At 49.6% G+C, this 15794-nt stretch overlaps 1 protein-coding gene across 5 annotated transcripts in view; it reads left to right on the top strand.

Moving 5' to 3' along the window:
- Positions 1-15794, top strand: part of TFAP2B (transcription factor AP-2 beta) — a 130895-nt gene that overhangs the window by 13426 nt on the left and 101675 nt on the right. For all 5 annotated transcript variants that reach the window (XM_085610455.1, XM_085610453.1, XM_085610450.1 and 2 more), the window contains exon 3: positions 10587-10644. In XM_085610455.1, the coding sequence (XP_085466581.1) occupies positions 10587-10644 (58 nt within the window). The remainder of the gene's footprint in view (positions 1-10586; positions 10645-15794) is intronic.

Raw genomic sequence — 15794 nt, 5'->3', positions numbered from 1 at the left:
AGGGCAGAGTCCATGCTCCACTCACTGTAACCACCCCAGGGCAGAGTCCTTGCTCCGCTCACTCTAACCACCCCAGGGCATCCTCGCTGTCTCACTTCATGTAACCACCCCAGGGCCGCCCACTCACTGTAACCACCTCAGACAGCCTCGCTGGCTCACCATGTGTAACCACCCCAGGCAGCCTCACTGCCTCACTCACTGTAACCACCCCAGGGCAAGCCTCACTGCCCCACTCACTTCAACCACCTCAGGGCAGTCTCTGTGTAAACACCCCAGGACACCCTCACTCAGTGTATCACATTCCTGGCTTCTGAGCCGAGACGCTCATAAATAAGCGGGTGTCGCTCCCCGGGACTGTAAACAAGCCCCGCCCCATCAGAGGGAGCTCCCTGGGCGTGAAATCGCTTAACCTGGCGGGGAGGTCTCGCCCCGTGAGCCGCATTCTCCCTCGACGGTTGCTCGGCAGAAGGGATTAGCGCAGACAATCGATATTGGGCTGGCCCGGGACAATAATACATCAGTAATTTAGCGTTTAATCCAAATTAAGCGGTCATAGTCGGCCGCCAGGACGGCTCAGTGAGTTAAACGCTCGCCGCTGACACTTACCGTCATCATTAAGTTAAGAGTTCACATTCCTTAAAGACTGGCTCTGCCTTGCATCCTTCTGTGGTCGATAAAATGAGTGCCACCTCGAAGGACAGGGCAGCGGTACATGGAGTTGAAACTAAGCACGCATTGCTTCGGTGAAGCAGTTGTGTTGCCGCCGTGTCCGGTGAACTCGGGTCCACGCCGAATTAAAACTCTTCCAAGGGCCTCACATGGCGTTTTGTTTTGTGCACAAATGTAAAACATTTCCAAACACACCAAGCTGGAAGCAAGCGTGGCGAGGGAAGTGTATGTAAGTCAGTCTGCGCGAATCCACCGTGAGTGACATGATGAACTGGTGGCGGCATTTCATACATGAATTACCCGCAGCCCGCGTCACTGCTTGTTGTCAAATCCGGCAGTCACTGTCAAACCTGCTTCCTGACGATGATGATAAAATTAATAAAATAATAATATTAATAATAAAAAAAAAATTATTCTTCTCAGCATCATTACACTAAACAAATGTGAAAATAATGATATTGTTCCCATACTCATCATAATACTTTGTGCCCTAAACCTGACGCCGCTGCTCTCACTGTACAACTTGTCTCAGTGTCAGACGCCACCAGTCGCACTGACGTTATTGCTAAATGTTTGTGTTTCTACTGACAGCAGTGTCAGTCTAGATTTATTAATATGCTATCCTCATTTAAGAGAATGGCATATTCTTTTTTCATCACAACATTTATGGGGCGCGTGTTTCTTTAAACCCTGGACAGCCGTGCACCTTCATTGAATACATTGTAACATTTTAATTCCAACAAACTTTATTCCGGTCAATGCAGACCATAAAAAGTACAAAATACAAGAATGACAAAGAGAATACACAGCAAAGACCAATACATAAAAGTAGAATGGAACAAAACTCGATTATAAACAGCATTGAGATTCATCATAAGAACACAGGTAATATTTAAAAGCTTCCTCTCAACAACCAGCATTTACCCCATATCATGTAAGTTTAGTCGAGTTTCAACTCATCAATAATATCGGTTTTTGAAATGAGAAGAAGGGTAAAAAAAAAATCAGTTTAGAATAAGTAAAAACGTTAAAATTTACCCATAAAATGCCCACAGAGGTCTTTGCTTACTCCCTTTTTGTAGATGAGGATATATATATATATGAAATTAAAAATAGCTCCTGCCGAATTGTCAGTCTCTTTGTTGTGAACCTCTTCTTTCTATACATTTACAATAACTATCGAAAGCGCTGCTGCCCGCGCCTCGAGGAACTTTACGTTCCATTTCTTTAAATATAGGTGCGCTTAAACCTGCTTACATTTCACGCGTGACAACTCTACCGCGTTTTCCATTTCTTGTAAAATTGTGTTTATAAAGAGCGCTTAGTGCCCGCGGATGGGGGACTTTTAGGAAATAAACGATGAACTGTAAGCAGTACATTCATTAAAAACAAAAAAGTAAACGGCTAGGTACGAAAATGGCGCCCAGAATACCCCGTGCTTTAAGGGCCTCTCTGTCGGGTGTATTATTTAAACATTACTGCGGCCGCCTTCCTGGACTCCAGACGTTTGCAAATGAAACTAGCACGAGGGTGTCCATTGCGGGCTTCCGTACTTAGTACGGGTGATGACGTGCTGGGCACTGGACACAGTCCGTCCTCGGAACATTTGTGGACACTGCTAAACGCGTCAACAGCTCCCAAATGTGAGAATGTATTATTTTTAGCAGACAAACATGTTGTCCCTCGTTGAGCAACCACTGTAATATGGGGGAAATGAATAAACGGAGCAGGATTCCTCTCTATTCATATACATTTTACTAAAGCTGTTCTTATTTGTTGTAACACGGAGAAAAGCTAGGATACATTATTGTTTTCAACTGTTCCACACACAGTAAAAGTTTAAAGGCGCTTAATGTATCATCACATCAGATTCACTTGAAAAAACAAAAACAACTACTTAATGGATATCTAGGGTCGATATTTAAGGAGAGTTCAACTCACCGCACTTGATAATTAAATAAGTAATTATCAACCGTATAGAGTACAAAACGGTACAGGTCAGTACACAAAAATAAATGCACACACGTTTGTAAAACGGAACACTCTTTTACGTGTACGGTAGACTGTGAACGTGTGACATTAGTGGTACATTTGTATTAATTTCCGTCTCCCCGATTTAGAAACACATGCTAATGTGTAGGCCCAGTTTTAAAAGTTTTTAAATGGAACCATTAGACGAGTCCCCAGTTGTTCGCTGTACTGAAAGGCCTTCTAAATAAATTAATTTACTCAAGTCATCTCAACCCGTCTGGGAACCCCGTCATATGTCTGCACGCCCCCTGTTGGCCAGGTGTGGTAGGGCAGGTGGGGAGCAGTGCTGCCGGAAGAGGCGTGGCGTCACGCAGTTTACGTGCAAACCTCCCGCCTGGGGGTAGTTGCGCTAAAGTTATTAGTGTTTGTAAATAGCTCTGGGCGCTAACCTCTGGCTGCGCCCTGGTTTCCTCGAATCGTACCCTCACGCGGGAAAATGAAGCCATGTATATGAAGAAAACACAGCAACGTCAGTTTATATCATTGTATTGTATATTTGATGGGAAACAATACTTAGTGCGACGCGCCAAAATATGGGCCTGTTGAATATATGTAAAAACTAGTAGCACCCGAAAGAAAGCATAAACACACAGAAGATACACAGACGCAAATGTTCCGAGTGTAATATGTTTTTAATTATTTACTCGATTTGCAGAGCGTTGATATGCCACTAAAGCCGCTTCTCGGCACTATTTTTTTTTTTTACGGGGGCAGCGAGAGGTAGGCTGCTTCTCGTCTTCTTCGACAATGGAAAAACAAATTGCATATTAGTCTCTTCATATCTTCATGTATGTTGTATACCATGCTGCTTCATCATGTGTGCAAGGTATACATTAAAATATTTTCATAGAACTTGAGCACCACGTGTTAGACGCCCGCACTCTCTCGTTACATTGGCCTCTGATAAGGGAGACCGTCCCCCCCCCTGTAAATTGACTGTAACTTTCAATATCTGAGGTAAGAAGTAAGAATTTCTGCAGTTCGGCCAAATTGTGGTCATAAAGTGAAGAATTTGACCGTTGCACTGTTGCAATAAGTGTGAATCTGCGTTTATTAGTGAAAATGCTCCAATGTCGTGTTTCATTATTTCTCGTTCATTTCCACTGGCAGAGTATATTGGAAAGAGAGAGAGGGGCATAGACAGACAAAGTGTGAGAGAGTCTGTGTGTTGTGTATATATTTATTGCATTATTACAGGAAGAACAATAAAACTACTTTCCATGCCTGTTCCGCCTTGCAGCAGGGAGGGACATCTTGGCTCGTAACGAGCAGTCCCTGCACGAGATATTTTGGGTGCCCCCCGCGGAGCTCTGACTCCGCCCACTAGAGCCCCCTCACCCCGGGCTGTCGCCATCTCTGGTTCCTGAAGATGCCCCGCCCCCACCCCTCTCTGTGTCATTTGTACCTGCAGAAGTCTAGTAATTAAAAGTGTGAGTTGTCCCCTCACTCCTGCCGTCGCAGTCCTAATTAAATGTTTATGACGCTCTCTGTGACTATTAAGGCTAACACGCTGCGTGGATCTCCTGCGCGCGGGCCCAGCAGGCGGCGGTAATTAGAAAGGAAATCAGAGCCCTCTCCTCATTAACTACAACAACTAAACCAGGCTGCCGCTGGAGCGTGGGCCCCGCCACCGACCCACCTACCGGGGGAGTGGATCCTCGCCACCGACTGACCGACCGGGCTGGGGAGGGGGGACTCCGCCCGACCGATCTACGGGGCGGGGCCAGTGGAGGGGGCAGTGGTTCGTGGAGGGAGGGGAGGAATTCGTTTTATTAATTTAAATGTGTACTTACCTCCGTTCATCCATATTCCGGTGTTTACATTTCCCCACCCTGCCCCTCCCCCGCCCCGCCTCACCGCCCTACGGAACTCCCTCCACGGACTGCTACTGGGAGGGGGGCAGGGAGCGTGGGCTCTGCCACCGATCGACCTAGCGGACTGGGGGAGGGGGCAGGGAGGGTGGGCTCCGCCACCGACCTACCGGGCTGGGGGAGAGAGGGGGGAGGCGGGCAGGGTGGCTTCCACCACTGACCTACCGGGCCTGAGGAGGGTGGGATCCGCCACCGACATACCGGGAGGGGTGAGTGGGACAGGGAGCGTGGGCTCTCTTACCAACCTACCGGGCCGGGGAGGGGGGCAGGCAGGGAGGGGTGGGATGGGGGGGAAGGTTGGATTCCACCACTGACCGACCAACCGAGGAGGGGGCAGGGAGCATGGGCTCTGCCATCGACCTACCGGCCGGAGGATGGTGGGCTCTGTCACCAACCAACCCGGCCAGAGGAGGGTGGGCTCCGCCACGACCTACCGGGCCGGGGGAGGGGGCAGGGAGCGTGTGCTCGCCTCTGATATACTGAGCCATGGGAGGGGGGTGGCTTTGTCACCAACCCACCGGGCTGGTGACCCAGCAGGGTGGGGGGCTCTGCCACCAACCTACCAGGACGTGGGAGGGGGCAGGAAGCAGGGAGCGTGAGATCTGCCACCGACCTACTGGGGGAGGGGTGGTGGCTCCGTCACTGACCTACTGGGCCAGGGGAGGGTGGGGGGGTGGCTCCCTCACCTACCTACCGGGCCGGGAGAGGGGAGGGATGGGTTCCACCACCGACCTACCGGGCTGGGGGGTGGCTCCGTCACCGACCTACCGAGCCAGGGGAGAGGGGGGAGGGCCAGGCCAGGGACCCTGGGCTCCCTCACCTACCTACCTACCCCAACCAGAGCAGGGTGGAGAGGAGGTATGGCCAGGGAGAGTGGGATCTGTCACCTACCTACCCCGGCCAGAGGAGGGTGGAAAGGAAGAGGAGGGCAGGGAGCGTGGGTACCGACCTATGCGGCCAGAGGAGGGTGGAAAGAGGAGAGAAGTGTGAAGGGGCCGTGGAGGGGAAGGCGCGGGCAGCTATGAGAGCAGACCAGGCAGGTGAGGAGACCAGATAGGACCAAGGGGCAGTGGCCGTAGGTGAGGACAGGAGAGAGGAGAAGCCGGGGGAGGTGAAGGCAGGGGCTGGTACTCAGAGGCAGGGGCGGCGCTATGGCGGAGGAGAGTTGCCCCACTGCTGTTAAGCAGAGAGAAACAAAATGAAAATACCTTAGAGTTATGGTCATTTTCTGTTTCGTGCCCTGCTGCTTTGCGGTGGGTGGGTGGGCGGGGTTGATCTGCTCTCCTAGCAAAGATGGGGAGGAGTGACTAGTGCGCAGTGACTGTTTGGTTGGCCCTCTTGGGCCGCCCAAAAGAGTCATGAGTACTTCCTTGTTCTCCAAGCAGGCTGCAGTACAGCCTGCATGGAGAACATGCCCACCCCTCCAGCCCCTGGCTGAGCACTGTGTCATGGGGAGGGAGCCTGGGTGTCTGCTTCCTGTCGGAGGCAAGAGCGCAGGAGCAGAGAAGACGTGGGATCCGGCCTCAAGGTACTTTTTTTTCCCCAAGTCCCCCCACCTCCTGCGCCTTCCCTGCCACCCACGAGCCATGCCAGCCACGACTGCTCACAGGTACTGAATTCCTGCACGTCCCTGATTTGAAGGAGAGAGTTCCTGCACTTCTCTGATTGTAAACTCCTTTTAATGGGAGAGTTGCTGCACTTCTCAGTGGGAATAGGGTACTTTTAATGGGGGGAGTCCCTGGACTTCTCGGTGGGAATAGGGTACTTTTAATGGGGGGAGTCCCTGCACTTCTCGGTAGGAATAGGGTACTTTTAATGGGGGGAGTCTCTGCAAATCTCAATGGGCCTAGGGTACTTTTAATGGGGGAGTCCCTGCACTTCTTAGTGGGCAAAGGGTACTCTTAATGGGGGGAGTGCAGGCACTTCTCAATAGCACACAGGTACTCCGGGTCAGTGAGTACCTACACTTCTATATTTCCCTTTTCACCAATCAATGGGGGCTGTGGTGAGGAGGGGGTTGTGGTAAGGAGGAGGTAGTAATTAGAGGCCTGCCAGGGAGATGAGACAGTGGAGAGGACCAGGAGCGGGTCACCAGCTCAGGTGTGTGGAGAGGGGCAGTGGCTGAGGGCTGGGACAGGGAGAGGGGTGGGCAGACTGAGGGAAGGAGAGATTGATGCCGGTGGAGCAAGGACAGGGGGGCAAAGGGCTGGCGCAGCAATGGTGCAGACAGAAGAAAGGAAGGAGACAGATGCAGGGGGGCAGTGAGGGCAGTATAGGGGCAGGGTTGCGGGTGGCTGGGGGCAGCAGGGAGTTGCTGAAGGAGGATGAGTGTGGGGGAGGAGGCATGGAAGAGACGGGGTAGTTGGTCGCTGTAAAAAGCCACCAGCAGGATGCACAGATCCCACCCGTTTACCTCCCACCTTCAGCCAGGTGAAGACACATTCACACACACCCTCTCAGACCTCCCAACACAAATCTGGGTGAGAGTGACCATGCGCCCTCTCAGACACTGCCAACACAAACCTGGGTGAAAGTGACCCTGCGCCCTCTCAGACCAGCCAACTCAAACCTGGGTTAGAGTGACCCCACGCCCCTCAGACACTGCCAATACAAACCTGGGTTAGAGTGACCCCACGCCCCTCAGACACTGCCAATACAAACCCGGGTGAGAGTGACTCACGCCCTCTCAGACCTGCCAACACAAACCAGGGTGAGAGTGACTTTGTACACTCTCAGACCTGCCAACACAAACCTGGGTGAGAGTGACCCCGACCCCTCTCAAAACTGGCAAACAAAAAACTGGGTGAGAGTGACCCGTGCCCTCTCGGACACTGCTAATACAAACCTGGGTGAAAGTGACTTTGCACACACTCAGACCCTGCCACCCCAACGCAAGCCTGGGTGAGAGTGACATCGCACCCCCTCAGACCTGCCAACACAAACGTGGGTGAAAGTGATGCTGTGCCCTCTCAGACCTGCCAACACAAGCCTGAGTGAGAGTGACCCCATGCCCTCTCACACACTGCCAGCACAAACCTCCTAGGTGAGCGTGAACCCAGCCGCAGGCTTCAGATGGGGAAAGGTGTGTTTATGTGAGAAAGGAGCCAGAAAAACATACACACCACACACCTCAGGTGAAACTTTGACTTCACCAGAGAGTGAGAGAGTGTGGAATGGAGCTTTGTATAAAACCTTCTTCTTAAATGGGTGGAGTATTATTATTAGTAGTAGTAGCAGCAGTTCTTGTAGTAGTAGTAGTAGTAGCACCAGTAGTAGTATTTTCAATAGTTGTAGTACTACAAGTAGCAGTAGTAGTAGAACTTGTAAATTAGTGGTAGTAACAGTAGTTGTAGTAGTAGTGGAGATAGTAGTATCAGTAATAGTAGTACTTGTAGTAGTAGTACTTGTTCTAGTGCCAGTACCAGCAGTAATACTTGTATAGTAGTGATAGTAGCAGTACTTCTACTTGTAGTAGTGGTAGTACTAGTAATAGTAGTACTTGTAGTAGTGGTAGTACCAACATTAGTAGTTCTTGTAGTAGAGATAGCACCTGTGATAGTAGTCTGTGTAGTACTTGTACTACTACTACTACAATTTAGTAGCTGCAGTATTAGTACTAGTGGTGGTAGTAGTACTACTTGTAATAGTAGTAATAGTGGTAGTAGTGGTACTTGTAATAGTGGTAGTAGTACTACTTGTAGTAGTGGTAGGAAAAGCCACGGCGCGTATAGGGCGTGTTATCGGGCGGTGACGTGGGGCGGGGGAGGGGCAGGGTGGGCGGTTGTAAAATGTGGCAAACGGCTGATTTCAGGTAATTTACGAAAAAAATAATTAAAACGAATTCCGTTGCGCGCGCTGCATCGCCAAGTGCGATGCAGCGCGCGCATCAAAATTTGTTTTATTTATTGTTTTCGTAAGTTACCTGAAATCAGCCATTTGCCGCATTTTACAACTGCCCACCCTGCCCCTCCCCTGCCCCACGTCACTGCCCCGCTAACACACCCTATACGGGCCGTGGTTGGGTAGGAGTACTATTTGTAGTAGTGGTAGTAGTCCCAGGATGCTTGCTCCCTGTCTAGGGAAGACATGGCTTGGCAGTTCGGGCTGGACAGTTCCCATGAGGCACTGGGACAAGACTGATTTGCATATGGCCATGTCTAAACTGGGGTGGCGAAGTGAGCTAAAGAACGATGATGGATTCAACCCAGATCTGTGACTGGGGGTGCGTGTCTGAAAAGTTTCAGCGCTACGTCCATCCTCTCCTTGTGTTTGTAGTGGTATTAGTAGCAGCAGTAGAAGTACTTGTAGTGGTAGAAGTAGCAGTAGCACGTGTAGTGGTAGTAATAGTACAGCTCGTAGTAGCAGCAGCGGTAGTAGGTGTTGCTAGGCCTCTGCTGAAACGCTAAGTAGACAGTTACCGTTGATTCTGTGCTCCTGTGCAGGCGTGGCTGGACTTCATGGCGCATCACACCCACTCGTTAGAAATGGGCATATTGACAAACTCAACTTCTCCTAATAGTTTAACACGGAAAATGATTTGGCCTAATAAAAATGTCTGTCTAAACTGTCGGACATCAGTCTGTCCCATTAGCTCCCCGGAGCAACTCAAGGGCAACACACAGCGCTGTAAAATACAATATTCGCATGAATAAATGAGCTAATCATGCCTTAGGTGCAACGGGAAGCACGCCAAATTATTGCAAGTTCATTATAAACAGTGCTTTAAATGGGCCGGTGCTGTCCGGTACTCAGTACCTGCACTTCTTTTAATTTAAAAAGGAGGGTACCGCCACTTCTCAGCTCTGCTATAATACACTTAAAGGGAGAGTACCAGTACCTATCAATAGCAAACAGGGACTGCAAACAGCGAATAGCAGCACGTCAGTATTTCCATTTAAAGCCCTGATTATAAATATCATTATACATATGCCATCCACTGGCTCCAAAAGAAACGGTTTGTAAATGTTTAGCTGGAGTTTTTCTCCCATTAAGCTGGGTGAGTGAATAAGAAATGCAGCCATATTAATGATTTCTCACCTCCCCTGCAATTGATGCGTTCCTTCATAATCTCCACGTGTGGCATGAAGGCCACGTTAACACTCAGAATAGGCACGGAATGACCTCATCACGGCTCTCCTTTCCGGTCTCGCGCACAGGCTCGGCAGGGCCGCCATTTTACTCCGCTTGCCCTGAATCTAAGTTACACGTCCGGTGTGTGGTTGGTAATATTTATACACATTCAGTGTTTCGATATTCGTTGTCGTGTTTAACCGTGTAATTCATACATCAAGAATGACTGGTCAATATTCCAAGTAAAACATATAGAAATGGTTCTGAATAAATCCATCCGCACCACGTTTTTTTGTTTAACTAAATTGAACGGTTAAAAAAACGTATGTTCTACATATAACGCTTTTTTCCCACGGTATTTCTGTAGACGACACAATCCCACACGGGCCTCCCTGGCTCAGTAGACACCATTTTTAAGTGGTCTTCAGGAGTGTCCACCAGGGAGTTTAAGTCTCTCTGAAGGGATGTATCTTTGTATATAATATGCTCTTATTATCCCCGGAAGTGACGAAAGGATTCATTTCACAGCGCGTCTCTGACGCAAAAACAGCCCTTCATATAATGAAATGTGGCGCAGTGCAAGGACAATAAACGAACGCTTAAATTTTCATAGCGCTCACATATAGTTTTCAATCATCCGATAAATCGATATATCGCATGGAGTGCGCGCGATGCCACTGATTATCGTGACAGCCCGTATCACACATTTCGCCCACCTTATTTTTATTAGCGGGACAAGCAATTTGGTGGAATTTCATTTGGCCGCTGTGAATAATAAACGCTCCCCCGTGGAGTTAATATAAATGGAAATAGCCCGCTCTGGGCCTGGCAGGGGGGGGGGGGGGGGTTAGGGGAGGAGGGGGCATGATTTATACACACCACATTAACGGGAGGGGCCCTGTCGTGGGGCGGCCAGTAATCTCTGCTGTTTTCTTTCATTCGCAGTCCGTGGACGAGCTCCAGAACGGAATGAATTTATTGGACCAGTCCGTCATCAAGAAAGGTATGAATTCGATTACTCAGGTGTGCATTTAATGATGAGTGTTAGCATATGCATTTGTATAGGTGCACCGAGCCGTCTCCCCTCCTCTGTAGACCTGCACCTCCATGTGCGCGCGCATGCTAACAGCTTGTTTTATATAGCGCTACATATCCACATCTGCCTCTTCTAAGCGCGCGTAAAAATCAATTGCCACTGTTAACCAAAGTGGAGAACTCGTTGTACCGCCCCCGGGAGGATGAAAGGCTGAGTTTGCTTTGCTGGGATTATGATTCATAATTTACAGAGCCACACAGGTTCAGCTCACTGAGCCATCCCTCAGGCGCAAATTTCCACGCACATAAACACATGATTGTGAATCCATGTGCGCTTGAGAGTGCATGCCTACACAGTATGACACGCCATACACACCGACATCTAACAGACCAATAAATATGTGTATGTATACGATTCGTCTATGGAGGGGTTGAGTGAGACTCTTGTCCTCGTCGCAGGACAGAGGGGAGGGGCTCGGAGACTGATCATGAGAATGAGTGATAGTCTGGAGTGAGAGTCGTGGCCCGGTCTCAGGACACAAACAGGATGACAGCCTGACAGGAAGTGACGTCCTCTGCTGTTTCCGCTGGCGGCTGCGGTGTATTTATTATTCGGCGGGTGGGACCAGCATTACCTTGGAGTCGGGAACTGCTCACAATCACTGCTCCTAGAATGGCCGGTTTCTCAGCGCCTCATTCAGAATACCTGCGAGAGCGCCGAGTGATTGATTGCTGCGCGTGTGGTGGGTCCGAGATGGACAGACTGACAGCCACGGTGGCACACAGGTGCACAACGGCCCGATGTCACAGTGAGCGCCCAGCAGGCCTCCACATACGCCCCAACACGCCAGGGGAGCTAAATTAGAGGTGAAAAAAAGACCCGGAGAGGCATAATGTTTTAAACGCACCGTCCAATAACAAATACAATAAATAAACAATTAATTAAAATAAATGTATAAACAATCTGTTACTTTTCAAAATATCACACCACAAACGTGAATATTTTCCAAGTGTTTGGTGACCTCTGAAACGGATGCGAGACTTGTTGTTGTATCAATGAATCGATGGCCCTTTAAGGACAGCGGTCGAGGCACACAAATAACTGAGTAGCCGATGTCAGTACATGTGGGCAGGGTTGCGTTGTGTAGGCACTGTGCTGCCCAGGGTAAGGGCGATGAAGGGGTCGTCTTTACATCTATTGAAACGTCACACACTGGATTCATTTATTGTTATAATGTTCCTCCCCTGCGATACTGCCTTGGGTCATCTTGATCGTGACGTCACTGACTGGATTTGCCATGTCTCCTCCTTCCTCCCTTTTGCTTCTCGAGGTACCGTTGACTCTTCTTCACCTTAACCATGACGTCATTCGCTGCTTGACTCCTTAGTGTCCCTTTCTCCATTCACCCACGACAGCGGCTTCAGATGGTCAAACGCTGCACACGTGTTGTGAGCGGATATATAGAATGGGCATGTCGCAGATATGGTATGGGCACATTCCACGCGTCTTTAGGTATTCTGAGCCACAAAGTACACGAAAGAGAGAGCACGTGACATACTCAGTGAACATATCACACTCACCTGTGCAGATACACCTAGGCACACAAAGTCTCAGTGTCACACACTTGCACGCATGCGCCGCTGCCAGAAGATCGCGCCAGCATCCGTCAGTGCACGGTGCGCGCCCCTTGACCTCACACCTAGACAGGTGGGGGGGAGGCAGTTGAGTACGTACTCAAGGATTCTACACTGCCGTGTGCCTGGCTCGTGCCAGGCACACTGCCATCATATCTGCGAGGACACGACGCGCCCTTTCGTTATCTTGCCCCGGGGGTGGGGGGGGGGGGGGGGGTCACGGACGCCGGACCTGCTGCCATTTCTCTCACTGAGTCCTGGGCTGCACGGGTGAAGTACCAGGTGAGAGGGTGTGCCATCAGGTTTCTGGTGCAAACTTGCTTTTGAAGATGTCAATTGTGTGTTCTTTTGACTTGCACAACCTTTGCGCACGCTTAACTCTTACAACAAGACAAATTGTTGCCTGGACAAAGAGGGCGACAAAGCGCGTGTCCATAGTCTGTCATTGCAGAGACGTGGTCTGTTGTGCATGTCATCAAGGCTTGTGCCTCGCCAGGGTTTACACATCTCGCCCGGGTTCCTTGCACCGACGCCACTCCCACACTCTCAAAGACTGTGTCGTGTGATTGTGATATTCTGACGAAGGTTAATGTGAGTGGGTTAAATGACTCCACCTGTTGGGTGTTTCGGGTCAAAACTTAGAGCGGCTGTTTGTGACGCTCCACGCGCCTGTGCTAGTACACGAAAGAAACGTACAACACAACCCCCCTCACACAAGAAGTTGTTTTTACCATTGCTTGTTTAGACGTCCGTGGCTGCAATGGAGGGTCATGGTTCAAATGTCACACTTCCACCCAACTCGTGGCGTGGAGGGTGCTACTAATCAAGGGTCACCTGCGTGGTCAACATTCTATGTAGTGCTGCACCTGTCCGTCACAGCGCTTCCTTCTGTGACCCGCCATCTTGTATGTCACTTCTCTGCTGAGACAGGTTCACAGAGTGGACGGTCAGCGCTCACTTATATAAAAATACAAGCACGACTGTCAAACACAATCTGCCCCTGTGGCCCTGCTTCTTGAAAACAACCATGAACGACCCTGAAAAGGGGTAAACACACGGTGGCCCACAAACTGTTGCCCTGAGAAGAGTGCAGGGGCGTGACGTCATTGATGCGCGACGGCCTAATCTATATATATATAATATATATAATATATATATATATATATATATATATTCTTTATTTTCATAGTGAAAGTTGTGATAGTACTGCACGACAAAAGACGGAATGCATTTTCTGAAGCCAAGTATAATTTTATTACAAAAGGAAATATGTGACGTGGGGAAAGCCCGGGCATTCGGCATTTTCTTTATCAGCAAAAGCTGCGCAGGTTGTAACTTAACACCTTTTTTTGCAACTTGCGAATTTTGTTTGAAATGGATGTCTTGGTGTGCCAGATTCTAAGGGACAGATTTATGAGCCCCTTGCGCCACTTTTGCGTCACTTTTCCCATGTTAAAAGTGACGCAAAAGTGGCGCAAGGGGCTCATAAATCTGCCCCTATGTGTTTTTCCATAAATCAGTGTAAAATGGTGGCTTCTAGGTTTGCTTTTAAAAGAGCAGGAGGATACAGAAACTCAGTGAACCTCTTTTTATTGCCCCACAGGTGTAAATATTTTAGGAACTGTCTGACTTACGTTTTTATTGCTGCATGTCCACCATTGTAACGATTTTTATTATGAAACAATAAAGGATTCCCAGTTAGGATGTCTGTTTTAAATAAACAGAAGATACGCAGTTTTCTGCCTCTGCACGGTTGTATATTGGAGACACGTCCCTGCTCTCGGGTGCCGTCCCAGTTGGGCAGTTACAAATGGTGCCTCGTTGGTCGAGTAAGAGTTTTCGGAAATAGTGCTGCGGAGAAAATCCCGGTTCATCGTGCAAGTGGCTGTGAATTCATTGGCGCTTTATTTGACCTGCCATTCCACACCAGGGCTGGCCCACGACAGCCGGGCGGTGTCTGTTGTGACTGTCGCTAATGGCACACAACTAAAAGCGACGCAGCGCTGCGAGGCAGCTGAAATGCTGCACGCATCAGTCCATACCACGCCGAAAAAATAATAATAGATACCTAAATACATGTTTTGTCGGCATCAGCTCGCTTTACCGTTGTAGTACACAATGCCGATCACTTTGGCGTGCAGTATTACATTAAAATGTTTATTCCCAATTTTGCTCGTTGTCTCTCATTTTACATTTGCCCGTTGGGAGGTGGTACGAGACGCCCCAACACCGTCAAATAGCGTCAGGTCCATTTCGCCTCAGGGTATCAAAATGCTGTGCCCTCATTACCTCAATTACACAACATACACAAATCCCATATATGTATTTATCCTCGATTGTCGCATATGGCACATATTTTTGATTTGCAATGCTGCCTAACAATTGGAACAAAGTGCACCTTGCTCCTCTGTGATTTTGAGATCCCCCCCACCCCCCCCCCCCACCACCACCACCTGCACCGCAGCACCTTCCGCCTCTCACGGTGGACTCTGAAATGCGTCGGCACACACATTTCATTGGTTGTTGGTGCTACATCGACAGTAGAGAGGCACTCGCCTTGACCAATAATCCCGCCCATCGCACGATTATTAAACGAGTTGAATATTACAGCGCCTCGAGCGAGGGACACCGGTGAGCGCTGCATAAGTACTGGTTATTACTGTGGGTGTTTGTCAAGGTGTTTCGAATAGTGCCAAAGGGTTTCGTTTGACTGTTTCACGGCGCTTTGCTTCGCAGTCGTGTTTGTGTTTACTGAACACAGGTCGCTCCGGAGAGGCACTGGTGGGAATGTTGTGTGTCAAAGCGCCGGTAATTGTGTCATCGGGAGCAAGCGTTTGCGGCTTTTATTATTCCACATAGCGCCGATTAGAGGACTTTTCTGTGGATGGCGCTCGGTCACCGGTTTCACTACTTCACTTCCACAATGCGACTACCATGGCAAGTGGCTTAGTTTAATTGAGGATACGGAAGCTGAGGGGCCGTGTCTGTGCTGAAGGGTCACGGAGGCGCCCCTGCTGACCTCCACTAAACAAATGGGAAACAAGTCCACCCCAACACCCCCCCCCCCCCACACCCCCGTCACCCCCCAACACCAATAGTCACTCAGCCCCGCTATCACAGAGGCATTAAAGATATCGGACGAGGGTGAAACAGCTGCGACAGGACCGGGATGAGTTATTGTAATTCCATGTAATTAGTTGAATGTGTTTCCCACCGCAGTGCAGGGGGCGCAACATTTGATCAAGAGGCGGAGTGTCGGCAGTCGGGGAGCTCTTATTGCTGTGTGTGGTGGTGGAAGGGGGGTTGGCAGTTACAAAACAGAACAAGTCTCCCACGCTCGGCAGGACAGCGACAGCAATGTATGTGTGTCATCTCTTCGTTTATTCCAAGCCTGAAATTCCTCTTGGGGCTTTTCGTGGAGGTTTTGATTCATTTCCCATGGACGGCCTCCAGGGGGCGCGCGCCATGTTGAGGTCTTCCGGA

This window comes from Triturus cristatus, chromosome 6 (assembly GCF_964204655.1).
Source record: "Triturus cristatus chromosome 6, aTriCri1.1, whole genome shotgun sequence".
Classification (NCBI taxonomy): Eukaryota; Metazoa; Chordata; class Amphibia; order Caudata; family Salamandridae; genus Triturus; species Triturus cristatus.
Note: the sequence above shows the minus strand (reverse complement) of the source record. Positions and strands in the feature narration are given on the sequence as shown.